General features: G+C 34.1%; 3 protein-coding genes across 4 annotated transcripts; 2 read left to right on the forward strand and 1 right to left on the reverse strand.

Moving 5' to 3' along the window:
• The first annotated feature begins 682 nt into the window (after positions 1-682).
• Positions 683-4,723, forward strand: LOC145135535 (uncharacterized). Of its 2 annotated transcripts, XM_079069798.1 has the most exons (10): positions 683-1,008; positions 1,097-1,171; positions 1,291-1,432; positions 1,526-1,810; positions 1,899-2,046; positions 2,129-3,121; positions 3,746-3,984; positions 4,074-4,147; positions 4,299-4,359; positions 4,437-4,723. In XM_079069798.1, the coding sequence occupies exons 2-10, from the start codon at positions 1,116-1,118 to the stop codon at positions 4,488-4,490; spliced, it is 2,052 nt and encodes a 683-aa protein (XP_078925924.1). In that variant the 5' UTR covers positions 683-1,008; positions 1,097-1,115; the 3' UTR covers positions 4,491-4,723. The 2 variants fall into 2 exon arrangements, with proteins under 2 accessions (XP_078925924.1, XP_078925925.1); XM_079069799.1 differs by lacking the exons at positions 683-1,008; positions 1,097-1,171 and having other exon boundaries at positions 1,343-1,432; positions 1,531-1,810.
• A 1,708-nt stretch (positions 4,724-6,431) lies between these two features.
• LOC145138070 (large ribosomal subunit protein uL30w-like) lies at positions 6,432-8,647 on the reverse strand. The gene is made up of 7 exons (XM_079072218.1): positions 8,542-8,647; positions 7,647-7,838; positions 7,461-7,558; positions 7,309-7,366; positions 7,059-7,138; positions 6,888-6,990; positions 6,432-6,808 (listed from the first exon to the last, which is right to left on the reverse strand). The coding sequence occupies exons 2-7, from the start codon at positions 7,827-7,829 to the stop codon at positions 6,593-6,595; spliced, it is 738 nt and encodes a 245-aa protein (XP_078928344.1). The 5' UTR covers positions 7,830-7,838; positions 8,542-8,647; the 3' UTR covers positions 6,432-6,592.
• Positions 8,648-23,576: 14,929 nt separating this feature from the next.
• Positions 23,577-26,996, forward strand: LOC145137085 (uncharacterized). Its single transcript, XM_079071230.1, has 2 exons — positions 23,577-25,436; positions 26,733-26,996. Exon 1 carries the CDS (start codon positions 23,710-23,712, stop codon positions 25,408-25,410), a length of 1,701 nt encoding a protein of 566 aa, XP_078927356.1. The 5' UTR covers positions 23,577-23,709; the 3' UTR covers positions 25,411-25,436; positions 26,733-26,996.
• The last annotated feature ends 910 nt before the right edge of the window (positions 26,997-27,906 follow it).

Consider the following 27,906-nt stretch of genomic DNA (forward strand, 5'->3'; position numbering starts at 1 on the left):
ATGTGGTGGTAACCCCAGAAGCTCCACACACACTCTAAATACCACACGCCGACGATCGGTGGAGACTAAATAGATGAGAAATAGGTTGTTGGATTCGATGGTGAGGACGAGGACATAGTGAAAATGGGGAAGACGAATTTGGGGAAGGGAAGGGGAGGGGTGGGCGTGTTGAGTGTGAATATTTATTTTATTTTTACTTTTTCTTTTAATCTGAAGTTTATAAGCAAATAGAAGAAAAATAAAAAAGAAATTATTAAGGGTAAAATAGTCTTTTTATGTCCGGAGGGATGATATGTGCAACTTTTAACCAAACAAGGGACGATACGAGTTAATTTTTAAAAATAGGGACTCAACGTGCATTTTAGCACCTGTACGAGGGACGATTCGTCTAATTTACTCAAATCACTTTTGTGCTAAAAAAGCTAACCCAAACATGCGTTAAGAAGTTATTAAAATTAGGTTTGAAAGACTGCAATATTTTCTAAATTTTCTCATTACTGTATGTCTTCATGTCCGTAGATCCATTTATTATATTTTTCAATTTAAAACACATAAATAAAATATACTTTGAAGACAAAAGGGTTATCGATTAGTTATTGTATCGCGATTGGCGAGTATGTTATTCAACATATGTTCCACGTGCACAAAAACCACGTGTATTCCAATTCTTCCCCTTTTCCTTTCAAATTTAGAGAGAGAAACACACAGACACACACAAAAGGTATGTGAGAGAGAGATAGAGAAAAAACGAAGTTACCGATCTTTATTCATCCATTCACGAAGGAACATGATGAATTATTGAATTTGAATCGCATAGTTTCATATCATTCATGCTTTCAATGGCTGTTTCGATATGCGTAGCCTGATCCTTCTTTTAGTTACCATGTTCGATGGTGTTTATTTCGTTTATTCTTCCGATTCCGCGCAATGACATAGTTATTCGATTAATAACTCAATTCCCTTCACGATTTTTCAATCAATATGTGCGTGCATTGCGTCTCTGTAATTGTACGTTTATCACCTTTTCCTCATTCTTCTACGAATTTGTTCATATACTCGATCAGGTTCTTTATTCAATTTTGTTTCTTGTTTGCAGGGGTTAGACCGTGGTTTACATGGGGAGATGCAAAAATGTTGGATACTTTTTTCCTTTAAATAGTTTTCAAATTGGGTAATCAACATTCTCAATTCGACGTATACTTGATTCCATACTTTTCTTCTTTTAGTTTCTGTTAGGGTTTTGATTTGGTAATTTACGATTCTAATTATCATATCATTGTTTGCTTCTAGGGATTTGCAATCATATCTTTCTGATCTTACCCTTTTCTTGGCGCCTGAAAGCAAGACATTTTACATACTGGTGGACAATCGACCATGGCTGGAAGATTTAGTCTCTGGTCCTGCACAGATATGGCAATTAATGGTTACAAAGGTTAACAATTCTCTAATCGAATTAACTATTAACTATTAAGTAAATTTTCACTACTTAATGATTCAAGATTCTTTCTTTTGATTACATATTCAGTCCAGAATGTCCCCTTTTGCAATTACAAAAGGTCGAAAGGATAATAAAGATGATCCAGTGTTCAATGATCTCAATTATTGTTCCACACCTTCAAGCCGAGCTCAAAAGTTGAAAAGATGGTTGTCAATGTCAACACTTTCAAAAAAGAGGGTGTTGCTACCTGTAAAGAAACTCAGGAGTTCCTTAGTTGAAAACAGCAAATTGCATAGAACCCTTTATGGATTTATTGTTTTTGAAGTTGTGTGGAAAGATGTTCGTGGTGTCAATTATTTGAATGAATTGCAGGTATTTTCTTTATACATATTTCCGTATTTTTATTTTTATTTTTATTGTGGAGGAAGATTTTTTAAGTGTGTTTATGCAATATGAGCAGACTGATACATGTCTTGCTTTAGAGGCTAAATACATGAGACGATGGGAATTCGATAGTATAGCTCAAGCTGCTAAATGCATAACTTTATGGCTTCCCGGGACTCCATTTGAACGTCTTCTCTTGGAACAACATCTCAATTCTATGATAGGTAAACATTCATAAATCATAATTCAAATACATCTTCTTATCAAATGACCATTTTACCCTTACACAAACATATTTATTTCCAGGAGAAGCATTTCATGATGCGGGTACCGATACCCCTAGCACATGTAGTTCAAGTGATGACGAAAACATCTCAAAAATCGGCGTATTATCTGAAGATGATAATCCATGTAGTCCAAATCACTCGGAAAAATTAGAAGATCAAACAAATATTTCAAACACACCCCCTCTAAATATCAATAACGACGAAAAAAACCCATATCCCGAAAGATTAGAAGACCAAACAAATATTTCAAATACACCCCCTCCTGATACCGACAATGACAATTACAATGACAATAACAATGACAATGACACTGATACTGCCAGCTGTCAGATACCCTCCCCATCTCCAAGCGAATGTGTAGAATCAACCGACCCTGATCAATACATAGACGTACTTTTATTATTCCGTTTTAACGATCTTCACCTTCCATTTGAATTACGAAAAATAATAATGTCGGATTTACGATTACTTACATTATTAGAAGCCGGACTTCCATCTTGGGTTATTTTTTTCCAATCTTACCCTGTATTTTGTCATCTATATCGACCATGGATGTGTCCTTTAGCACGTGCGTTGTATGTCGCGATTTCGTTTGTAACGGTTGTAATTGGCTTCTATGACTTGTACAAAAACGTACCACTTCTTAAAGCAACGGCTTCCCGTTTGTTTGGACCTTTGTTTGATTGGATAGAAACATGGGAGATGGTGTCTAGGATTAAGTATTTGGGTACGATGTTGTTTTTGCATAATGCGGAGAAAGCTATCATGTGGTTTTTGATGGTGACGAGGACGATTCGGTCACTTGTTTCGGTTCTTACGCAACCGTTGGTTGCACCGGTTCTTTTGATTTTGGATGTTTTGTCGCCGTTGTGGAATGTTGTTATTGAATTTGGTGATGGGTTGTTTTCAGTTGTTGGGATTCTTCTAGAAACTTCTTGGAATCTAGTTGACAGTCTTATTGATGTTCTTTTGCTTCCGATTTGGTACATCTCGTCGGTTGTTTCCAATTTTGGTAACGTACTTTTTTATTACATTTTGGGAAATTATAGAAAAAACATTATGTTTTGAGCAATTTTGCAGTTTAACCATTTATATTTATTATATGATGTGACATGTAACAAATTGATCAACTTTTTGACCAGTATCATAAAATGGTAAATTTCCCAGTTGGTGGGGACCATTCATAAACCAATTTCACAATTGGAATTTGCCAAATGCAAAATTAGTGGTCATTTTGTGTTATTGGCAGAAATAACGGTCGGTCAATTTGTTAAATGTCACATCATACAGTGGTTATTTTTGTGAATATAAAATTCTCTCCAATTAAATCATAAAAGTTCAAAAGTTTTTTTTTCCAGTTTAATCGTTTTAACATGATATAACATGTCAAAATGGTTAATTAGGAAAAGTACAAATGAAACCTCATATAACAATTACCAGTGAAACCTTATACTATCAATATGGTTAATTTGGGAAAAAAATATCTTAAACTTTAATGTTTGATTGGATATATAAACGTAAAACTGACCAAAATATATATTTTTTTTCTTTTGTAATTTTTCTTTGAGTCTTTATTAAACTAACACCATGGTTTGAGTGATGTTGATAATATTTTAATTTTTGCCAATTTTTGCAGCAACAACTGTTATGTCCCCAATATTCTTGTGCCTTTGGGGAGCAATCTATGCACCAATTCACCTCATTCTGAAATTATCCAACTTTTTGGGATTTATATATAAATACATGTATAATTTTGTTGGAGGTATATGGCTGTTTGTAAGCAGTTTTGTAAAAGTTGCTTCAACTGCTGAAGCAACTGTGAAAACTTATGAGGTTTCCATGTGGCGCACCCTCTGGAACGACCTTTTTTCCCAGGTGGTTTTTTTAAATCTTTTAATATGTGTTTTATTTATAAAATATACTAATAAGGTTTTTTTACTCATGGAATTATCGTTTTGTTGTAGGTTTTTCGTGCTATAAAGAGCATTTTATATGGTGTTGCTGCGTTCTTTGCAGCTTGCAATAGACACAGATTAAGGTTAGATTTAGAAAAAAAAAATTAATACGTTGTTAATAATAAGAAGTTTAGTTTTGTTAAAATTAAAATCCCTTAGGTTTTATTCCTTTCGAAAAAAGTACCAAATAATAGAAGCCTGATTGAAAAGCTTTGAAATTGTTTGAATCTGCAGTATATACAACCATTTACGGGAGTTTATACGAAGACTTTATCAGCCTATGCAAAGATCAGAGGTCTTGAATTCTAACAATTTATATTTATTGGAGTTTTGAAAAAGTTTTTTTATGAATTTTTTTTATTTTGTTTACAGCCGGAACCGAGGGAACGAAGGATGTTACCTAATAAAAGCACGAAACAGAGTTGACAAAAGCTTATTATAGGTTTATCAAGAATTGTATATTTTGTTGTTATAGAAGAAGATTTAATGATAGGGAGATGTATATATAATGGTTGAATTTGTATATACTGTCTATTCTTTTTTATTTTATAGGAAGATGTTAATATAATGTTAGTCACTTCACAATGTAACAGTATAAACTTGATGTATTTTATAATGCTGAGATAGAAATTAATAGAAAGATAAATACGTAAACAAGACATATATGAGCCATTTTTCTTCCTATTATAAAGTCATGTAAGATATATTATTGTAACACGCTCATAAATCAACTGATGGATTTTGTGGTAGACAAAGGAAGCATAAGGATGCAGATAAATGACATCACCCATGTAGTTTCTACTTTCTAATGCCTATATATTACATTCCTGAACTTAAGAACTCAAGAGAAGGGGTTAGCTATTATATTGCAGAATGACACTCTCAAGGTTTTTCATTCTAAAAGGGTCTTAATTATGCAAACCAATATGAGCAAGAACATGTATTGTAGTATTACTTTCTATGCCATAATCTTAATAACATGTCATGTTTATCCTCCTTAATGATACTGTAAAAAAATAGCAAACCGCACCATCTGAGTGGAAGATGTAAACCCATATAGGAGGTCAATCATAGAACACTAGCAATATTTTAGATGTGTCAAAGTTTGAATCATGAACCTTGATCGTGGAATTCCACCAGGAGCATGATATTGTATATTTATAACTTTATTGTTTAATTATTAAAATGCTTTCAACAATAACTTTTGACTTATGCATTGGAGATTGCTTTTAAAGATACTATTTTTTTATTTATTTGACATAATAAATAAGTTTTAGCAATGACTAATCATTATGGTTGCTTTTAAAGCCATCATTAGGTTTTGCAACCACTCAACCCAATTAACTTAATTTTTAATGTTTTGATAAACATTCATTTAAACAAATGCTTGGCAATCCTATAAAAATGTATACTTCATTTGCTTTTAGGGCTCAAACAAGACCAGATTTCTACATATCTACACCTAGAGGGTAGTCATACATACAACTTCGAAACACTCTAGACCGCTTTCACCTACAAACCTATAAAAATGCATATTTTGGATGTGTGAAAGTTTCAACTCCTATCCAATCAACACCAATTATATAAAGGTTCAACTTGTGAAGGTTAATTTTATGCCTTGAGGCTAAAAAACCAACACAAGACACAAACAATATTTATCACATTATCATACGACCAATATCCTTATAAAATAACATCATCCTCATAAAAGAAATGATAGATCAAAATCTATTATTAGCAACCTAAGCTCTACGCGAAAGACCATTTGTGAGGATATCTTCAATTCCGATATGTAAACCTCCCAAAATCCCATATTGTGATACGGTTATTTCCAAGTAACTAAATAATATTTTTTTCAAAGTCAACCTTGAAAAGCATGAGATTTTCCTCTTATTTTTATATCTTTAAGCTATTTCATTAACCATTAGAGGCCCTTCAAGAATCTTAAACTTTATATGAAATCCAAAAAGCTAATAAGCCTAAAATCCTTAACAAACTAAGGATTCGACAATATAGGAATTTAAGTAACAAATGAAGCATAACAAACACCCGGGGTGTGGTTTCAGTCTTGAAACTGCATTACAAAATCTACCACATCTTTCTCAAGTAAGGACTGATATCTTTTAACAAAATTAAAGGAATACCAAAAATCTGCCTTGACCATAAGTTAAAAACAAACTTTTTACTTGAATGGGCTTTTTAACTTTATGATTATTCACTTTAAAATCCACATGCCATTTCTTAACACATTAGCTTTCAACATTTTGAGTTTTAACTTTAGAATGATAACACTCAATTCTTCACCATTTAAGCCGCAAAAAAGAATTAACATCACCAAGTTATAGTCACAACACCAAAACAAGATCATGCCTAACAATATAGCAAATAATTGATGACAAAATCCAAAATCTTCTCAACAAAGTTACATCCATTTTTGTTCAAAAAAGTGTCTTCTTAACTCTCAATAATCAAGAAAAATACCAAGTACACAAACTATTTGGAAAATTCCAAAATCTGGTTTTTTTTTTCTAATTCATACGCCTGATGAGCTCGTTAATGAAATCTTCACGATTACCAGCATCACCTCCTTCAACATAATGATTCCTCTTCTTCTTCATCCCTCCCAATGGAGCCTTCAACTTAAATGGCCATAAAAAGTTGTTGGCTTCCTTAAAGTGGGGCCCAGCAGTAAGAATCTCATGAATCAAATCCTCAACACAAATAAACCCATGTTTCCCAAGACCCTATAATTAATTATCACCACACAAATTATATAAACCATTTTCATTAACAAATATTTAAATGAAAAAAATTAAGTATTACCTGTTCCACAATGGAGTTATCTGTCAATGGAATCCTCTGCTTGTTTAGCTTCCCATAGCCTCTCTTGTATATCAACTCCTTCACACTCTTCAAATTCGGGTATCTGAAAATAAAAATGAATTTAAAAAAATAAATAAATATACTTTTGTAAAGTGAAAACTCGATAAATACCCGTATGTAACATATGGTTCCACCCTGTGTAGCATATTCAGTGTTGCCTTGTTGACTTTCAAGAACACACCATTGAATATCTGTAAGATAAGAACAAAAAAAATTACATTTTCAGTCCCTGAGTTTATAGCTGATTTTTTCAATTATGGTCCCAAAAAGTTTCATTGATTTCGGATAAAAATTAAAAAATTCAGGGACCAAAAGTGAAATTTACTATAAGAAGTAAGAATAATGGCACAAACAACATCACCTGTCTCAAACGCAAGAGCTGCAAAATCTTCTTGGATTTCGGGTCCATGGCATTGATACTGAATGTTTAGAAAAGATGGAATTTTAAATAAATAATCAGGTGTTGTTAATATTAGCAGAATTTAGTCATTTACAGTTTGCAATAATGCATACCCACGAATCCTAATGATGAACAGCATTTTGGCTTCAGGATTCACATAAAATCCACCCTTCAAACGTGCCTCACGTTTCAGCTGAATCAATTCCTTTTGCTGAAATTTATAAAAAAGATATATTAGTTTAAGATTTAAAGAGATAAAGAGGATAAGAATGGGATGTGAATCATATGATCATATATACCTGAGCTTCATACTCCTCACTGTATTTCTTGGCCCTGTTGAATATCAACTTCCTGTTTGCAGCATTCTTCTTCTTCAAAGCTTCAGCTTCTTGGTTTTTAGCCACAGCCCATTCCTCATTTCTCTTCTGCTTCTTCAATACAGATTCAGGAACCAATTGTCCTGCCTTAGCAACTTCAGCCATTTCTTCAGACTACATGAATACATTTCACAATAAATTACACAGAAAACAGACTTGTAATTTTGAAGCATTGAAATCAAACAAAACCACAAGCTACAAGATATTGAACCAAAAGAATGTCATATTTTATGTTCATTATACAAGGCAGCAAAAGATTTTTCAACTTAAGAACGACATTACAGTGAAAATTTTAAGCATTCGTAATACCGAAATCGAAGATATAACAGCTAAATCTGAATTTAAAGTGTGTATAAATGGCGGCAATTGTTCATAAATCATAATTCACGTAATCTGAGATGTAGGAACAATAACTTCAAAGCATGAATCAAAACCATGATTCTCGCAAAATGGCTGTCTTATCATAAACTCATTGAGGAAGATATCAAATCTAAGAGAAATTTCAATAACTATGTTCAAGTCACCTGATTACAAGCAAAGAAAAAAAAAACATTTCGACTTTCGAGGGCAAAACCAAGAATTTCCGATAAAGCATTACAGTAACAAATCTAAGCATTCAAAATACGTAAATCGGACAAATCACATCTCAAAGGTAATACAAACAACAAAATGCGAGACTAACACACGCAATACCGTTATACTTATCGATAGATAATGATTCTGGTAATCAAACGTGTAAGAATCACAGATACGCTCATTGAAGAAAAGACCTAGCAAACATACGGATCATATGAATGTAGGATCTGAAGAAGCTTACCAACTGAAAGTCTGAAAGCAGCGAGCAGGCGAGTAAGGGGGTGTCTCTTTTCTATGGCAAGTTCTTCTTAAAGGCGCAATGAAGATTAGGGTTTTGTGGGGTTAGTTTAGTGGTTTACAACGAAGCCCATCCAACAGCCCGGATCTGGACTTATGGAGCAATTCAAATTGAACAATCGTCAATCCGGCTAAGTTTGTGGGCTTAAGTTGAAATCCAACGGGCTTTTTTATATAGTAGACTGGATATTGTCATTTGTTTCTAAAAGGTGAAATAAACAATATAAATACATAAAAAAAAATTCATCAATAATAATAATAATAATAATAATAATAATAATAATAATAATATTATTATTATTATTATTATTATTATTATTATTATAAATAAAGTGACCAACCCTTATGAATAGTTCAATATGTGTTGTTTAGATTTTGGTTACACTATTTTGAGGGTTTGTCAAGTTTAGTCCCTTCACCGAATGATTAAACCCTTCTTCTATCAAATAACTTTTCAGTTCCTTCCACCGTTCCCTACATTCTCCAAACCACTGCCTCAATACTCCATAACTCTCAAATGTTTACTAATCGGTCGCCGCCTCATACATTCGTCTTTGTTTCGTGCCCTAGCAGTCGGCGTCGTGTGTCTCAGTTGAAAAAATCGTCTTTTGGACCCGGTCCGTCTAGGTCACGAAAATCTTCTTGTCAATTGACCTTCCAGTTCCTTCCTAAGCGAAATATTGACGTCAATCAACCCAATGGATATGTGAGTCCCTTTCTAAGCAATCTTTTCGATATTGGGTTTCAATCCCTTTCTTCCAAAGTGATTTTAGTCTGTGCTCTCACTAAATGATGAAAAACACCATGTCAAGAGGCTTTTAGAGATTGAAGAATTCGTTCTATTTGTAAACAAAATTAAGGTAATGATAACATAGTTTCAGTTAAGGTTTCCATTTGACACTTGTATTCTAACAAGATTTTCACTTTGCAGATGAGAGTTCAAGGTCAATACCACATGTACAAATCTTTTCTTGATAGGTTGAATAAGTATATCCAACATGTTTGGAATCAAGATTGTTAGATATTTTCTTCTTAAACCATAATATACTTATGTAGTTCTTCATTTGTAGGGTGAGGATGTTGTATACATCTCTAAACGTGGGTCTAAAAGTAGATTGCAAATTTGATGGTCTTGGTCTCCTCAAATGGAAATTGCAAGTGAAGACGACTCTGATGTGTCATTAACAAGCAAGCAGATCAACATCTACCATCCATTCTATTTTATTTGATATATAATATTATAACACAATTTAAAATAAAAAAAAGTATTACTCGCTTAACTGTTGGCCTTCTGTTTTTGGAAATGAAACGTATGTTAGTATCAAGTATGAAGATTCTTCAATGTTTTTGCACTAAATGTAAGACAATTTTGATGGTGAATGGAGGTCAAAATTCTATCTTTTTGTCAAAATAATTTCTATATAGTGTAAGTTACACTTTTGTCCCATGTTGAGGTGGTGTTTTTAGATTACGTCCAATAAGGAATCCATTTGGAGTAATGTTTCTTATTGTAGGTTTTCATGATTGTTTTTGGTCCCTCTCCAATGTACAATTGTAACATCCGGATCCCGAGGTACTTTATTGTAACATCCGGGTTTCTCTAAGGTAAAATTTTTATAAATAATTCTCAGTTTTGGTTGACCGCGACATGGTGAAGGCTCACCACGACGTGGCCATGCTAGAATGTTCGCGGGACTTTAATGAGCCCCCACGACGTGGCATTATTGGCCACGATGTAGCGAGCGGTTGAAACATTAAACCCTAATTTCTCAGGTATTTAAAGGAAAAAGGGAGGCTAGGGTTACCCACCCTCAGCCTCCATCACTCTTAAACCTCTGAGTTCATAACCATAATCTTCTTTGAAGCTTTTGAGCTCATTTGGGCCTTTGTGGGTGGTTTTTAACTCTTTCTTGAGGAAGAATACTCCATTGGTGTATTGTTTGGAGATATATGAGTTGTGGTTTACAAAGCAGTTGTGCACTGATAATACGTAAACGCATCAGTAACTTGATGTTATAAAATGTATTGTTGTGCATAATTTGATAAGTAAATGGTGCAAGCATATAAGTCAAAGTTTATCTGTTCCTTTTGCCCGAATGGGAAAAGCGATATCTTTGGGCCCCTTGGTGATTTGGTGTTGACTTATAGTTTCGGGCCCGACCAGGACTTGATTAATGTGCTCGATTAGAAGTTTTATGTCCTTACAAATCAAAAATTAGGAAATATAGTATTGGACAATGAGATTGATTTTATTCCATGTATCATAACCGAATGATATCTTGCAGAACGGGGGATTATATGATCACTTATCTTAGGACATGTAACTGATTGGGTCAGAGTTCGACAACGACTTTTGGTAGCTACATTTGCTGATCAATTTGGAAGTTATACTGGCAGTTATAGTTACAGAATTATCCAAGTGGGAGACTGTTGGATTAGGTGTCTAAGCCCACAACTATAATTGGTATAAACTTTAATTGATGGTAGCATAGTCCTTTTGGGTTACCCTTAAACCTATCAATTGGAAAAGATTATTTTGGAGAGAGAGGTCAGTTTATTATTTGAATAATAAATTGAAATAATTGATTTATTAATATGTTATGAAAATAATATATTAATTAGAAATCATATTATTTAATTAATGTTTAATTAGAATTAATTTGGTGATTAAAAGAATTAATTGAAAGTGCAAGGATTGAAGTGCAATCGTTCAATAGTTGAGCAAGAGGCGTTTTAGAACCCTCCATGAGGCTATGGACGGTTTTAAGGAGCCTTATGGTTTCTAGAATTATCCTTGGTGGATAATTAAGAAGCTGGATAATTACCCGATTCAAGATAATATTATTATATTAAGTTTGGACTTATCTAAGGTTTCCTGACTGCACTATAAATAGTCCCCTAGGCTATGAATTTCGGCACTCCTAACCCTATAAGAGATCTGGCCGAAAATCACCTCCTCCCTCTCCATAATCCTTAACTGCTAGTCTTGGGTGTGAGCCATCAGAGGCACGACGCTTGTGGTGCTAGGTGCCAAAAGATTTGAAGAAGGATCCAAGGTTGTTTGCAATAACAATCTTCAAAGTAAGTTTCCTATCCTATTGAATTCGTTTTTCATTAGAAAAAGTTTTGTAGAATGATAGTTCATAGTATGTTGCATATATGTGAAATACATAGATCCTCAATAGGTTGCATGTGTCATAATCATTTGAATTGTTTGAATGTTTTTCCGCTTAGTGCACAAAAATTTTGTAACCTACGTTTTCCATCACTTATCTGGTATAACTATATAGGTGGTGCGTAGCATCGGTATTCTGGCAGTGAGAGGTGAGTCTTATCACCATACTTGTGGGCCGAAGGCACAAATGCAGGCCCACTGATCTGTATATGTAGGATGTATGTGTTTATGTGACTATTACTGGTATGATTGTATGCCGTATGCAAGGAGCCGATCTAGGCTCGGAGTCACTATGGACTTAGGGTTGATATGGACCAAGGGGTTAACACGGACCCGACACAGCGACGTGCTGTTATATATATATATATATATATATATATATATATATATATATATATATATATATATATATATATATTGTATGTGGTATTTTGGAAACACTCACTACGCTTTGTGTTATAATTTATGTTTATGGTTTCACGTACTTCCGGTACAAAAGGGAAGGGCCCGACATGATGACACAACATCCCCCTCATGTTTCGCACTTATGATATTTTTTACTCTAATGATTTTGATGTTTTGTAACACAGTTGACTTTGAGACATCTGATATATGGAATTAATGATTTAAAAAAAAGCGAAAAATTTTATCATTGTTTTTGGGTTGTTACTGTTGGGTTTTGAGCATTCTAACACTCCTATGGTGTACATGCAACCCTATAAACCTTGGATCTATGTTTTCTCTATTATACATGCAAATATTAACTATTCCAAGGTTTCATCCTAACTAGCATATTATGAAGCACCTATACTACAAAGTTCTAGTTAGATGACATACCTTTTGATGTAGCTTGATGTCTTCAAGCTTTAAGAGCTTAGCCCCAATAGTGTGGAAGCCTCAAATGGAATCACAAATCACCAAAACACCTTGGAAGAACTTGAGAGAATATGTATGCACACTAAAATCGGCCCACTCTTATTTTCACATACTTGTGCCAATTTTGTGAGCCAATGACCCCTTTATATATTATGGAGGATTAGGGTTACATCCATGTAAACCCTAATACCCATGACCTTTCATTTACATAGGATCCATGGGTTAAAAGCTCCATGGACCATCCATGAAAGCTTAGCCCAACCTAAATGAACTTGGCCCATTCCATATATATAAGAGTCCACATTTTATTAGTTCTTTTTGATCACTTAATTAATTCTAAATTAATTCTTGATCAATACTAATTAAATAATATGATTCCATATTAATATATTAGAACTTATAATATATTAATATAAATCATAAATATACTATTCTCAAAAGACTATCCATATAAATTGTGCCGGTGAAGTGCAACCCAAATGGACCATGCCGGGTCGGGTCAAGTACATACCAAATATAGTTATGGACTTAGACATTAATCCAACAGTCTCCCACTTGGATAAGTCTAAAACTATTATTGAGTATGACTTCAAAACCTAACTGGCAATCGTAGCTCTTAAAGCCGCTGTCGAACTCTGACCTTGTCAATGACTTGTCCATTAGACAAGGGATCATATATTCCTCCATTCTAGATATCATATGGACTGAGACATGGATTATCAATCATTCTCTCTGTCCATTTGTTGTTTCCCGATTTCCGATTTATGACGACTGACTGATTGAACAAATCAAATCAGTCCTGGCTTGGCCAAGCACTCACATGTGTCATCGCTAAATCATCGAGGGGCCCACATATATCGCTTTTATCCCGAAGGTAAAAGGAATGGATAAACTTCGACTCATATGGCTTGTTCTACTACTTGTTGAATCATACACAAAGGCACGTTTTATAACATTGAGTTACCAAATGCGTTTTCGTGCAATCAATGTATAACCAACTCATAGTAACAACTCATATCTCTAGGTTTGAAGAATATAAGATATTATCGTCTCATGATCACTCGTGATAAAATCCATGAAGTGATTCAAATGAGCGCGGGTTGAATCTAATACTCAGAACTTATGAGCACTCATGAGTGTTGTAGCACCACTTTGTCCACCAACTTGGACCTCTACAAACCAACCCATGACAGTCTTGATTCATATCTACTTCCAACATATGACCGACTGTGGATGGTTTGAATAACTTAATCATTCAGGAAGAGCGACTTAGTTATTCTGGAAGTCAAAACATGCAAAGTGAAACACAAGAATAAATGAATCAAATATGGTATCAAACCCTATGAATATAAATAAACACTTTTATTTATCACCATACTGATTACTCATTATTCATTGTTTCGGTTTTATCAACTTTATACTTGAATTAAAAACACTAGTTGTCCCATGCTCCAAGCATGTACACTATGTTTTTCTTAAACAATAGCTTTGCCATACACCAAGTATGCACTCTATGTTTGTCTATGATCCTTACTTTGTGAAATAAACCAATTGAACATAATTTCAATGATTCTAATTTCACACTCCCAAATCCTTATCGAAAAATGTGAGAATTTCAAATTCCTATCATTTATCGAAATCTGTTTAGATTTTAAACTTATATGCACTGACCCTCCTGTAATGAATATGTACAATATTTACTAAACTTTAGTAAATCAAATAGTATAACCATATTGAGACTTTTCCAATGTTTCAATGTTTTGATTCCTATCATTTATCGAAATCTGTTTTGATTCTTCCCATTCGTTCTGCCATACATTGAGACTTTTCCAATGTTTCAGAATTATACTTAAACTTGTAAGTATAACCATATTTACTAAACTTTAGTAAATCAAATAGTCTTAACGAGCTTTGTGGTGGACATGACCAGTGCACAAGAATGTGTACTCGATCCCTTTAGTCCTTCACTTGACTCACACATCCATGTGAACAAGTAATTAGTCTTGATTTTCCAATGCTTGAAAGTTCTCATTCATCATACTATTCAACTTGCATGATTCCAAGTTTCGGTCCAATTGAAACTTGGGTGATGAGGAACTTTCCTGATTTGGTAAATTTAGACACTACCACAAATGAAAGAATCAAATCCATTATATACTTCAAATAAATAAAATTAAACAATTTTCTTTTATTTTAAAATTTTGCGGAAAAACTTATCCTTACAATCCACATGGAAAATTGTTGTTATCTATTCTTTAGCAATATATCATAACTTCTTAAGCAACTGCTCAAAATTCTGATGCGATCGAAATCCACCTTCGCGATCAGAATCAGCATATACTTCCTTTAAGATTTCTCTCTATTCTTTGATTATTAAAACATCAACATGTGATCCAGTCACATCATGTAATGAGGATCTCAGAATAGAACTTAACAGAGTTAGATAATGGGCTCTACCTGATGTAAAGTCAAACTTATTGACTTTATCATCCTTAGGTAAATTTGGCAGCTTTGCAATCAACGCCCCTTCCTTTGGCAAAATAAACATATGGACCCTTTGGTAATGGGACTATCTCAGACTTAGCCTTTCTCTTTACCATTTGGTCAACCGGGTTGACTATGGCCAATCCCTTTCCATTGGGAAGAGAATGCTTTTTCTGGATTTCCAGTGTCACCATTGTCACTGTCCATAAAGTTTTTGGGAAGTTGATCTTCTAATCAAATTTCCTTTACTATCGTTCCAAATCATTGTTGATTCAGCAGCACCAAGCAAATAGATATGATCACTAAGGTTCATGTCATAGTCTGTTTCATAGTAGTCCCAAAGGAACTCACTATGTGACTTAGAAAGTGATTGAACATCCAACTTTCTCAAGACTTTGACACCCAACTCTCCCGGCTTGTCAATATGTGACTTTATCTCTAAGATGTGATCACACATAGACCTTGCTTGCCATTAGGGCTTGAGTGACCTTGAACTTGTGGGTTAGGGAGAATAATTGGAGGAGGTGGAGGAAGTAAAGTTCCAAGAGATTTGGGAAGATCATAGATGTCTGAACTAGACATCTTTTGGGAGATATTCAAGATAGTTGATCTAAAGTCCTTAATATAACACCCAATATGAAATATTAAGGCTAGGATCCAACAACCTATTTATAACTGGAAGAGGGATGCCGTAATCCGAGTTATAAAATAGTTGAAGGTAGGTAAATGACGATTTACCAATTTCCACCATGAAAAACGAAATAATTTAATTAGATTTTTACTTGGATTTGAAACTCCTAGATCTTTTGAGATTCATTGAACTTTTCAATGACATGTTTCAATCTCGAGTGTCCCCTTCAGGTTTTGTGACTGGGATGCCGAGGATCACAAAACAAGGTGTGAAGTAACCATGCAAATATACTTGGTACCCTTAATATTTACCCCTCAATCGATGTGCCGGTTAACCACACACGCTCCAACGATACTATGATAAACATTAAGTTACCCTTTGCCTACCTTGTTAAGTCCAGGTTAGTGTGCCGGTTAACCACACACGCTCCACTAACAGCTTAAACAAAGTGCAAAGTGTAATTTCATGGATTAGCACCTTATTCACATTTTCCTAAGTAACTAAGATTGGGAATTTATAAGTGTTTAGTTACTTAGTATTTATCATTATACTTATAATGAAGGGAGAATTATAGTCCTTGTCCTACCTGTTTGGCTAACGACCCTCCACCGGTCAAGGAAGCGATGAGTGAGAGTGGACACCCATTAAGCTGCCATTTTATAGGCAACAACCTTATACCCCCCTTATAGACCGGCTTCGTGAATGAGGCCTACTAATGGTAAGACGACTTGCTCTTATACATATAATATATTAAACTTTTAATATTATAATAGTATAAGGGTGTATTTTGGACATTTAAAATACTTGATGGTTTAATCTATTAATTAAACTAGACTTTTAATTTAATTAAACTCAAACCATATATTTATGGATTTAATAATACTCTTTTAATTAAACGCTTTAATTAACTATTAATAAAGTCCATAAGAGTTAATTTGAACTATTCAACAAAACATCATAATTCCAATTATTAAACTCAAAATTAAAACCATTTAATTAATTGTTTAAGTTATGAACCCAAGAGTTTTAGAATTCAATTCTTTTTTTTTCATAAAAAACTTTTCTCAAATTCCAAAACTTGAGGGCAAGTTTTGTAATTCTTGAAAACCTTTGGATTCCATAACTTATGGAATTAATGGTGTTTTATGATGAAACTTTCCATGTTCCATAACTTAAGAACAAGTTATGGAATTCTTTAAAACATTAACACCAAATTTTGTAACTCCATAAAAACTTTGAATCAAATTTTTTTTTTTAAAAAAAAAACTTTCATATCCATAACTTATGGAAGTTTCAAAAACCCTTAAGATCACAACTTTAAAACTTATGGAAGTTTCATCCTTAGCCTCCATCACTCTCAAACCCCCAAAAACCATAACCATTATCTTTGAAGCTTTTCGAGCTCATTTGCTAGCTTTTAGTGTTTTTGATGGAAGCAGAGGAAGATTTTGTGCAAAATACCAACAATCAACACTCCCCAATCTCTGAAATCACTTTGTTGGACCATTTGTAAGGATCTTGATATATGATTTTATCTTCTCCTTAGAGATCTAGAGTTATTTTGATTAACAAATTCTTTTATTGGATTTTGATTGGAGCAAAGAGATAAAGTTTGCAACTTTATGACTCTTAGGAGTCTGAAGGACATTATATCTCATAGATATGAGAAATGGTTGTGATTTTGAAATCTTGCATGAGCTTTAGGTCCCTTTTCTTCTTTTTGACCTAGATTCGAGGAAGGACACACATTGGGCATGCATGTCCATAAAGTTTACATTTTTAAGGATCAATAGGACCCCAAAACGCTTTCTGGAAAGTTTGGGTTTGTATCTATTATGATTAAAGACCTAATGGAGGAGTTATACCTCTTAAATGACCTTTAGAACCTAGGTTTCGAGATCTTGTCATAATGGAGTGTCTTAATGGATAAAGTTGAAAACTTTATTCATCAAGACGTTGGAAAGGAGTAGATATGGGATTTTGAGCCCCAGAAAATGAGCTAAGAGTACCTTAACTTAAATAAACCATTTAGACCGGTCCCCACGAAGTGGCAATAGGTCGCCACAACGTTGCGACCAGAAATCGGGTGTACTACTTCGTCGTTTTGTGCCCTTGACGTGACCAAGGAAGGCCACGACATGGAGGGTTGTTGAAGGCATATGTATAAATACACATACACACACGTACACACACATACATACACACACTCACACACACAGACACACACACATATATATATATATATATATATATATATATATATATATATACACACACACACACATACATACCAACACATACAAAAATACACATACATACACAAATACATACATACATACATACATACATACATACATATATACATTCAAACATACATACATACATATATATATATATATATATATATATATATATATATGTATGTATATATACACACATACATGCATATATACATGTTGGGTTTTGAGCATTCTAACACTCCTATGGTGTACATGCAACCCTATAAACCTTGGATCTATGTTTTCTCTATTATACATGCAAATATTAACTATTCCAAGGTTTCATCCTAACTAGCATATTATGAAGCACCTATACTACAAAGTTCTAGTTAGATGACATACCTTTTGATGTAGCTTGATGTCTTCAAGCTTTAAGAGCTTAGCCCCAATAGTGTGGAAGCCTCAAATGGAATCACAAATCACCAAAACACCTTGGAAGAACTTGAGAGAATATGTATGCACACTAAAATCGGCCCACTCTTATTTTCACATACTTGTGCCAATTTTGTGAGCCAATGACCCCTTTATATATTATGGAGGATTAGGGTTACATCCATGTAAACCCTAATACCCATGACCTTTCATTTACATAGGATCCATGGGTTAAAAGCTCCATGGACCATCCATGAAAGCTTAGCCCAACCTAAATGAACTTGGCCCATTCCATATATATAAGAGTCCATATTTAATTAGTTCTTTTTGATCACTTAATTAATTCTAAATTAATTCTTGATCAATACTAATTGAATAATATGATTCCATATTAATATATTAGAACTTATAATATATTAATATAAATCATAAATATACTATTCTCAAAAGACTATCCATATAAATTGTGCCGGTGAAGTGCAACCCAAATGGACCATGCCGGGTCGGGTCAAGTACATACCAAATATAGTTATGGACTTAGACATTAATCCAACAGTTACAACTTATTTTGAAAAGATTATCATTTCCTCAGTTTGAGTTCTGACACACCTGAAAGTGTGTCTGAATCCCTCAAACCAAAGCTATGATACCAACTTGTAACATCGCAAAACAATGATAAAATTTTTCATTTTTAAAATCATTAATTCCATACAACATACATCATATACATGAACAAAATATAACAACATGTGGCTGTGTCGAGTCTGTGTCAACCTCCGGGTAAATATCAACCCCGAGTCCTTAACGACTCCATGTAACAACATGTAGTTGTGTCGGGCCGGTATCACCCCTTAGTCCATAATGACTCCGAGCCCAAATTAGCTACATGTACATAACATACAATGATATAAGTAATAGTTACATAGACACATACATCCTACATATACAAATCAGTGGGCCGACATTGGTGCATTCGACCCACCAGTATGGTGAGAAGACCCACCTCGCAGAAAATGCTCAACTGCTACTGCTCTCACTGACAGAATATCGATGCTACGCACCACCTATTCAGTTGAATCAGATAAACCCTTAACTCTTTCTCCAAACTAGGTGCTTGACCAAAAGTCAACTCAAGTAAGAAGTCAACAGTCAAAGTCAATGGTTAATGTTGACTTTAGTCAACCGCCACATCGTGGCCGCCTATAGACATGCTGTGGCCCTCCAATAATTAGTCCATTGTGATTTTCCCCACCGCGACGCCGTGGCAACCTAATGCCACGCCGTAGGCATTGAGTTTTCAACAACTTAATGGGTTAAGTTGTTTTCTTCGATCCTAAGAGCTCTAATGCTCAGATTTGATCCGAGACCAGGTCTAGAATGATAAAGTTTCTAACTTTACCCGCTAAGACCACCCAAAAGATCAAAATCTCAAACCCTAGGTTTCAAATAAGCTAAATAAAACATGACTTTCCCCGTTAAGCACTTATTCCTAAAAGTCCATAACTTATTTACTGCAGATCAGTTTCTAATATCAAAACCAACATAAAAGTTGGTACGTTATAGACATGCATGTCCAATGCATGTCTTGAAGCCATAATCAGTCAAAATAAGGGGTTTTCCATGGAAATCTCATGCATGGCTCAAAACCCAACTAGAATCCAGATCCAAACCAACAACCATGTCAAATGTCCTAGAGATTCATAAAGTTACAAACTTTACGAGATCCCATCACTCAAACACACAAGAACATGAAGATTTAGGGACAAAACATAAGATCTAGAAACCTATCATGATAAAAATTGAGTCTTTGACACTTACAAAGGTCCAAAAGAGTGCCAAAACAAAGGATGAGGACTAGCTTGTCGAATCTTAGCTCACTTCTTCTTCTTTCTTCCTTTAAAGGCTTCAAATAGCACTAAAAGGGCTTAAAATAAGAGATGAAGGGAATTAGGGTTTCTCGGATCTCAAGGAGGCTGATGGTGAGTAAACCTTAGCCTCCTCATTCCTTTGAATATGGAGCAAAACCCAGAAAATAGGGTTTGTCACTTGCCAGCTGCCACGCCATGGCAGCTTAAATGAAATACGCAGACTTAACTTGACTTTTCACGTCGTGGTGCCTCCGCACCATGTTGTGGCAAACCTTGAAATGCCAAAATTGGAAAAGTTTAAAGCACTTTGGGATCCGGGTGTTACACTTCAGTGCTTTGGACATAGATAAAACTCAACACCATTCCCCAGAAACCCATAGGATAGGAAAACTGGAGTGTGCCTTCGTCCAAATTGGACTGGACCTCATTGACAAAGAAACTACAATGTTGATTAGCCTGTCTCTATTGATCCATCACTTGTTCACTCTTTTTCAATACTCACTTACTTTTGTCACTTTAGATTTATAAAAAAAAATACAAACTAAAAACTCAATATTAATTTAAATTTCGTTACAAAAAACATTTTGCGAATAGATTTTATAGAACTTGGGGTTATTTATTTGTTGGACTCAAAACCACTATTTATTCTTTTATTGCATAATATATATTAAATATAATAAGTATCAATAAATAACCATAAGTTACAAAAACTTTTGAGTTCTAGTTTAACTAGTTTAAAGTTGTAATTACGAGTGTTATAAAACTTTTGGCTAATTAGTTTAAAATATAATAGTTTTAGTTAAAAAATATTTTTGAACTATAACAATCAATATATAACTAAAAGAATTGTGTAAGCTTTGATTATGATACAAGAAAAATAGTCTCAATAAATAATATTTCACTATAAAGAAATTCCAATATTTGTTTCAAATGTCAATATGAATATCTGCTTTTTTTAATTATGAAATTTGATATATTAAATTATTATCTGATAAAAGCTGTAAAAACATATAGTAGTTGTGATGTTTTTTTTGGAAATATGATTTGTTAAAACAAAAAACTTGCAAAACTGACAAGTAATATTGTTCGTAATGAATTTTTTTGAAAGTATGATGTTACAGAAACCAGAAGATACTTGTAAAAAATTAGAACAAATTTGATGCCACTTGCCAATATGTGATAACCCTTGTTAGAAAATAATGCAGATAACACACGAAACCAAAAGCACAAAAAGACATAATATTTATGTGGTTTGATCAATGTGACCTGCGTATACAGCCAAGAGGGGAGTATTCTTTATTCACAGAGTTCTCAAACAGAGATTACAAGTACAACCAACAGAGATTCGACCTACTCACTAAGGATACAAAAGACACTTACAAATAACTAGCAAGCATCCATATTTATAGATTAATGATCAAACCTAAAACCCTAATGAGCAAAGCCCATTAATCCATAGGCCCATGAAATGTGTCAACCAATCACAATCTGCCATGCAACTGCTTCTAGAACCTTCATCATTGAGAGACATCACATTGACATGAAAAATCCACCACTGACATATCAGGTGCCATTGCATGACACACTGTCACTTAGTGACACCTTCTATTACTCTGTGACACCTCTAGTGCATGACACATCATCGAGGTGCTATGATGACACATCAGTATGACATTGAGTGACATCTTCACACTTGGTGGAACCTCATGTACATGGAATGTCTTCGAGGTGTCATTCTCTTGTTGAGGTGTCATTGAGTGGCACCTCCTGTGCATGACACTTCTTTGAACGTGTCATCACATCCAAATGTGTCATCGCATCCAAGTGTACCATCACAACCAAGTGTGCCATTGTATCTAAGTATGTCATTGCATCCAAGTGTGCCTTCGTATCCAAGTGTACCGTCATATCCAATTATGCCACCGTATCCAACTGTGCTACCGTATGCAGCTGTGTCACCGAATCCAATTGTGTCATGAGAATGCTACAAATGCTCAAGTCAAACTTAACATATAAGTTTTTTTAAAACATTATATATATATATATATATATATATATATATATATATATATATATATATATATATATATATATATCTTCGTTTGTTAAATTGAAAATTGAGCATTCAGTTACGTCGTCATCGTCATATATTAATTTTTAGTACCAAAGAGCATTTGATCTAACAGTATCAAAATATTACCCACGGGGTTGAGGATTCAAGTCCTGTGGTGACAATATAATTTAGACGGATTTGTGTTTGTCGTTCTAAAAATACGTTAACTCTTAGTGAATTAATTATTTTAATGAATTTTATTAACATTTAAAAAAATACAAATAAAAAGAAAAAGGAATACCGAAAAGCCAAAATATCAATGGCTTGGTTGGGCAGTTAATCGCGCGTTATAACGTTTCGCGGAGGTGTAACAATGCGATTTACTGCGATTATAATCACCACTATAGTGACGCTACAACCGTTATCTGAATAAATTCCATTTTTGAGCTATTTCACATAAATAAAATGTTTTTGTGCCATTACATTGAATAAAAATGTTTTTTCTTAGCCTAAACTAAAATATTGATTAAGTCGATTTCCACTGATACCATATATGTATTGTGTTGTTAATTGTATTGAAGACTTAAAGTACTCGAGTGTGATTAATTATCAAATTGCATAATTATTTTTGCTGACTATTATTGTGTTGAAATATGATTAACATGCTAAGTATGACTTTATTTTCTTGTTGATTGTCTCAAAATATGATCAAATGTGACATTAATAAGATGTTTTTGAAGTATGATTAAGTAATTATGATTATGAGGTATGAATAACGGATTAATTGGATTGAATTGAACTTTAAAGCATGATTAACATGTTAATATTTCTAATCAATATATATATATATATATATATATATATATATATATATATATATATATTCTTCAAAATAAAAATTCTACATAATATGAAAAACACTATACTATTGACATACCATCTCGAGAACCGTAATTTTAAATAGGCTGTTGACCGCTATTATATTTTTGATTGCGATAATCTGAAGCCAAACTTAAAAACAGATATTTATTTATTTTTTAATTTTTTTTAATGGTTTCGTGTTTAACATAAACAATTATACATTGAACGAAAATACATTTATCTGTGTAGATAACATGAGCTATAAAATAAGGGCCTTAAAATAATAAGAAACAAAAACAATTTATCCATTTTAATTGTGATGGTAGTTGTGACCACTGGCCGCGCACGTGATAGGTTGGCATTCACAAGAACTTGCCTTCTAACCCACCCGTTTCTCACGCTTCTTACCCCAACCCCAAAACCCCACCATCTTCAAACCTCCTCTCTCTCTGTTCCTTCCCACTTCGCAATGTACTTCCTTTCCCCATTCCCAATCCCACCAGACATCTAGAAATGTACTCCGCCGTTGCACCACCACCTCCACCGCTTTCTCCCGTCGACACCCTTCACCAAACCACCACCCTCCTCTCCACAATACTCCAGGCGTCGTCCTCCGTCAACTCCTTCACCGCCCGTTGGCAAGTTATCCGTTCAAAGCTTGTCGTTCTCAGCTCTTCATTATCAAGCATTTCCGATTCGACTCACTGGTCGGAAAATCATATCCTCCAGACGTTACTCCCGGACCTCTTATCCACCCTCCGCCGTATCCAAACCCTATGCGACCAATGCACCGATTTCAGTTACAAAGCTGGGAAGCTCCTTATGCAGAGTGACCTCGACATGGCAACCGGTTGGCTATCTAAGCAGCTTCAAGACCTTGATTTGCTCATCCGCTCCGGCGTCCTCTGTCATTCAACTGCGATTGTCCTCTCGCAACCCGCACCTGGATCTTCTTCAGAAGATTTAGGTTTTTTCGTTAGAGACGTTTTCACTAGATTGCAGATTGGGGGAGTGGAGTTTAAGAGAAAGGCAATGGAATGTCTTGTGCAATTACTTATCGAAGATGAAAAGGCTGTTAAAGTGGTTGCGAATGAAGGTAATATAAGGTATTTGATTCAGCTTCTTGATGTTAACGATCTTAGTGAACAAGCGGTGTCTGCCGTATCGATTCTCGCCTGCGCAAGCGAAGAATCTAGAAAAACGGTTTTCGAGGAAGGTGGATTAGGGCCGTTGTTGAGGATTCTGGAATTTGGTTCTGTTCAATTGAAAGAAAAGGCGTCCATTGCCGTTGAAGCAATCACCGGCGATGTTGATAATGCGTGGGCTATTACGGCGTACGGCGGTGTTCCGATACTACTTGATGTCTGTAGATCTGGATCGTTAACTGCGCAATCACACGCAATCGGCGCTATTATGAACGTAGCGTCAGTTGAAGACGTTCGTGTTTATTTATGCGAAGAATCTGCGGTTGCGGTGATGGTTCAGCTACTTGTTTCCGGCTCCGCCGCTTCACAAGAAAAATCGGCTAACTGTATTGCGATTGTCGCTTCATCGAGCAAGTATTTCAGGAGCTTGTTGATACAAGAGAAAGGATTGGAAAGCCTTTTACATTTGCTTCACAGATCATCAAATCCAGATACATTAGAGTACGTATTACGTTCAATTCACTCACTCTCCACTTCCGATTCTGTTTCCCGGTTATTATCCTCATCATCGTTGTTCATAACACAAATCGCCGAATTCATCGAGCAAGGAAATCCAACTCTACAACAAATATCAACTTCAATATTAGCTAATTTGTGTATTACCGATTCTAACAAGCGTGGAATCGCCGGATGCATGGGACCTCTAGTGAAGCTTATGGAATCGGCTAAACCGGTAGGGTTACAAGAGGCAGCAATGCAAGCATTAACTTCTCTGTTGTCGGTGAAACAAAATCGAAGCTTTTTTGCGAGAGATGAGAAGAGCATGATGAGGCTAGTTCATATGTTGGATCCGTTGACTGAATCGGTTCCGAAAAAGTTTCCGGTGGCGGTTGTTTATACATTGATGACCGACGGAAGCAACACCTGCCGGCGGAAGCTAATGGAAGCCGGTGCCAATAGTTACTTGCAGCGGCTGAGTGAAACGGAGGTCGTCGGAGCTAAGAAAGCGTTACAGAGACTTTCCGGTAGCCGGCTGAAGAGTATTTTCAACAGAAGTTGGAAGGAGTAGAAACCTAAATCGAACTTCCTCCCAAGGTACTTTCGTGACACTTGCCGATAAAAAAATATTTTTTTTTATCACTTTGCCCCTCAAAATTTGTGAGTAAATAAAAATTAGATAATTTGCCTTTTTCGTACCAAAACATTTTTATTTTCATTTTTAGTTTTTATACTGCCTTTGGTCATTTCTAAGTAAAATGATGATTTTAATAATTTTTGTAATTTTGTTCCAAATTGATACAATCATTCTATTTGTAACAAGGGACAAAAAAAAAAAACTTAAACAAGGAAACAAAAAAATGCACATGAAAACTTTGTAGAACAAGAATTAAAAAACGTTGTTCATTGAGTTGGACTTAACTTCTTAGTTCTTACAGGCCCAATAAGAAGCATATTAGAGCTATAAGATAGAATCAAAGTCTTTTAATTTATGGTATAATCGGTCTGAATTATAAGAGCTATAAGATAGAATCAAAGTCTTTTAATTTATGGTATAATCATCTGAATCTGACTTTGACAAAGTCAGTTTCAATCTTTTATCAGATCCAATAAAATGCGTATCAAACAACTCTTAACCAAAAATGTAACTTACTCTAAAAACTAAATGTGGTTTGTAATATTAATTTATCAAAATTTGGACTAAAACGTCAAATAAGTGGCAACCATAGGGACCAAAACTGTAATTACTTTTTGATTAATTTGTTAAAAGTAGATTGTTATTGAAGTCGGCAATTTAAATATAAAATAACTTTTATTATTGTTATTGTTGTCACGTGGGCGTCGGTTTCCTTCATCATTTATGTCTATGCTTTCACGTGAATCGTGATCAATTAGAGGCATATTTGGGGAATGCTTTGTTTCTAATTTATTTTGTTTTGTAAATATGAATGATTTTGTATCATGATCGAACGTCTTTCATATAACCCGAATTAAATTTTAGATCTTTCAGTTAGTAGACATAAATTTTAGATCTATTATATGTGACATTCTATTATCTTTGAAAACAAAATAATTTTGTAAAACATTTTTTATTGGTTTATCTAACATAACCTACAATGATACTTACATCACTTTGTTACAAATGTCAAACATCACTAGTTAAATCTTCAAAAAAAAATTGAATTAAGAGGTCAAAGTTTTTATTTTTAACAAAAAAACTTTTAATTCAAAAGTGCTTCAAGTAGTTTTTTTTTTAGATTTTAGATTTTATGTGATTTTATATATTTCAAAAGCTTTAAAACTATTTTTGTCGAAAAACTTACAATTAGTTGTGAAATATTTCTACACAAATAAAAGTGTGACATATCATAAATCTCATCTTTTGTCTTGTAGGGGCTTGTTTGGACTCATCTAGCTCTTGCGGAAGTTCACACGGTAACAAATCACAGTTAACTAGTTATACACATGGGTGAATATCTACCATAAATATACATTATAGTATTATACTACTACATGTATTTTAATAGAATAAAAAATATATAAAATGTAAATTTTGGTCACGAGTTTTAGATAGGATATTCATTTTTCATTTTTTTTTTGGAAGAGGGTTGTTACTTCTTTTTTACTTTAATAATGATTAACTTGTTCTAGATGACATTTTGCTTGTTTTTTACTTTAATCATAATTACTTGTAGATGTATATGATTATCTTTATCTTGCATATATTCCGTTTTCTTTTTTTGAATGTCTATACACGTAGAGGTTTATGGACAAAGAAAAATAGATGTAGAACAAAATGTTGTATGGAAAACATATATTGCCTAAAGTTGAGAATATATTGGTGTTGTAAAAGGAAGTTATGTAAGTTGAGTTTAGAAATTGGTTGAATAAATAAGATCGTCTAACATTTATATTTTTCTATTTTTAATGGAATAATTTGTTCATGATGCTTTATATATTGTGGAGTATCAAGTACCAACTTTAAGATTTGATCGAGTGTTAGAATGAAGACAAGTTGAATATCATGAAATTACAAAACTAAGAAATTGGACTGAAAAAATGAGTTGTGTTTGCGAAAGGTCGGCAAGTATTTACGGATAGCAGGTCAAGCAAAGGGCTGTCATGGAAAGAACATGTCGCCATATAAGAACTTTGTGCGATTTATTGTCATTTATTACTCCACCTAATGATATTTCATATTTATGTAGAGAGATAACATAAATTCCATAGAAAAAGCATGAATGTTGCATTTTTGTTGAGTTGTAGAGACTATGGTGGTAGAGGTCAAAGATGTCCCAAATTGGACTCCAATGATGTTGGTGAATAACATAAACATCAAACCAGGGGTGAACTATGTTACTGTTACACACTCTTTAGAGTAATTTTATTTTGGGATAATGTTTTGAAAGTGTAACAAACTTTCGGTTTTGTTCACATTTAGTCACTAAATTTTTTTTCGTTATCTATTTGCCACTGAACTATTGAAACTGTTCACATTTTACCCTTATGACCGGTTGTTATCGGTCATAAGGGTAAAATGTTAACAGTTTCAATAGTTCAGTGGCAA

This window comes from Lactuca virosa, chromosome 9 (genome assembly GCF_052849685.1).
Source record: "Lactuca virosa cultivar CGN04683 chromosome 9, Lactuca_virosa_CGN04683_v6, whole genome shotgun sequence".
NCBI classification, from domain to species: Eukaryota; Viridiplantae; Streptophyta; class Magnoliopsida; order Asterales; family Asteraceae; genus Lactuca; species Lactuca virosa.

Bases quoted from the DNA above. Each gene is read 5' to 3' on its own strand.
- LOC145135535 (XM_079069798.1), top strand. From the start codon at position 1,116: ATGGGGAGATGCAAAAATGTTGGATACTTTTTTCCTTTAAATAGTTTT. The intron at 4,148-4,298 runs GTTAGATTTAGA...TTGAATCTGCAG, and splicing joins TGCAATAGACACAGATTAAG to TATATACAACCATTTACGGG. The intron at 4,360-4,436 runs GTCTTGAATTCT...TTTTGTTTACAG, and splicing joins AGCCTATGCAAAGATCAGAG to CCGGAACCGAGGGAACGAAG.
- LOC145138070 (XM_079072218.1), bottom strand. From the start codon at position 7,829: ATGGCTGAAGTTGCTAAGGCAGGACAATTGGTTCCTGAATCTGTATTG. The intron at 7,139-7,308 runs GTGATGTTGTTT...CTTATCTTACAG, and splicing joins AGCTCTTGCGTTTGAGACAG to ATATTCAATGGTGTGTTCTT. The intron at 6,991-7,058 runs GTATTTATCGAG...TTTTATTTTCAG, and splicing joins GAACCATATGTTACATACGG to ATACCCGAATTTGAAGAGTG.
- LOC145137085 (XM_079071230.1), top strand. From the start codon at position 23,710: ATGTACTCCGCCGTTGCACCACCACCTCCACCGCTTTCTCCCGTCGAC.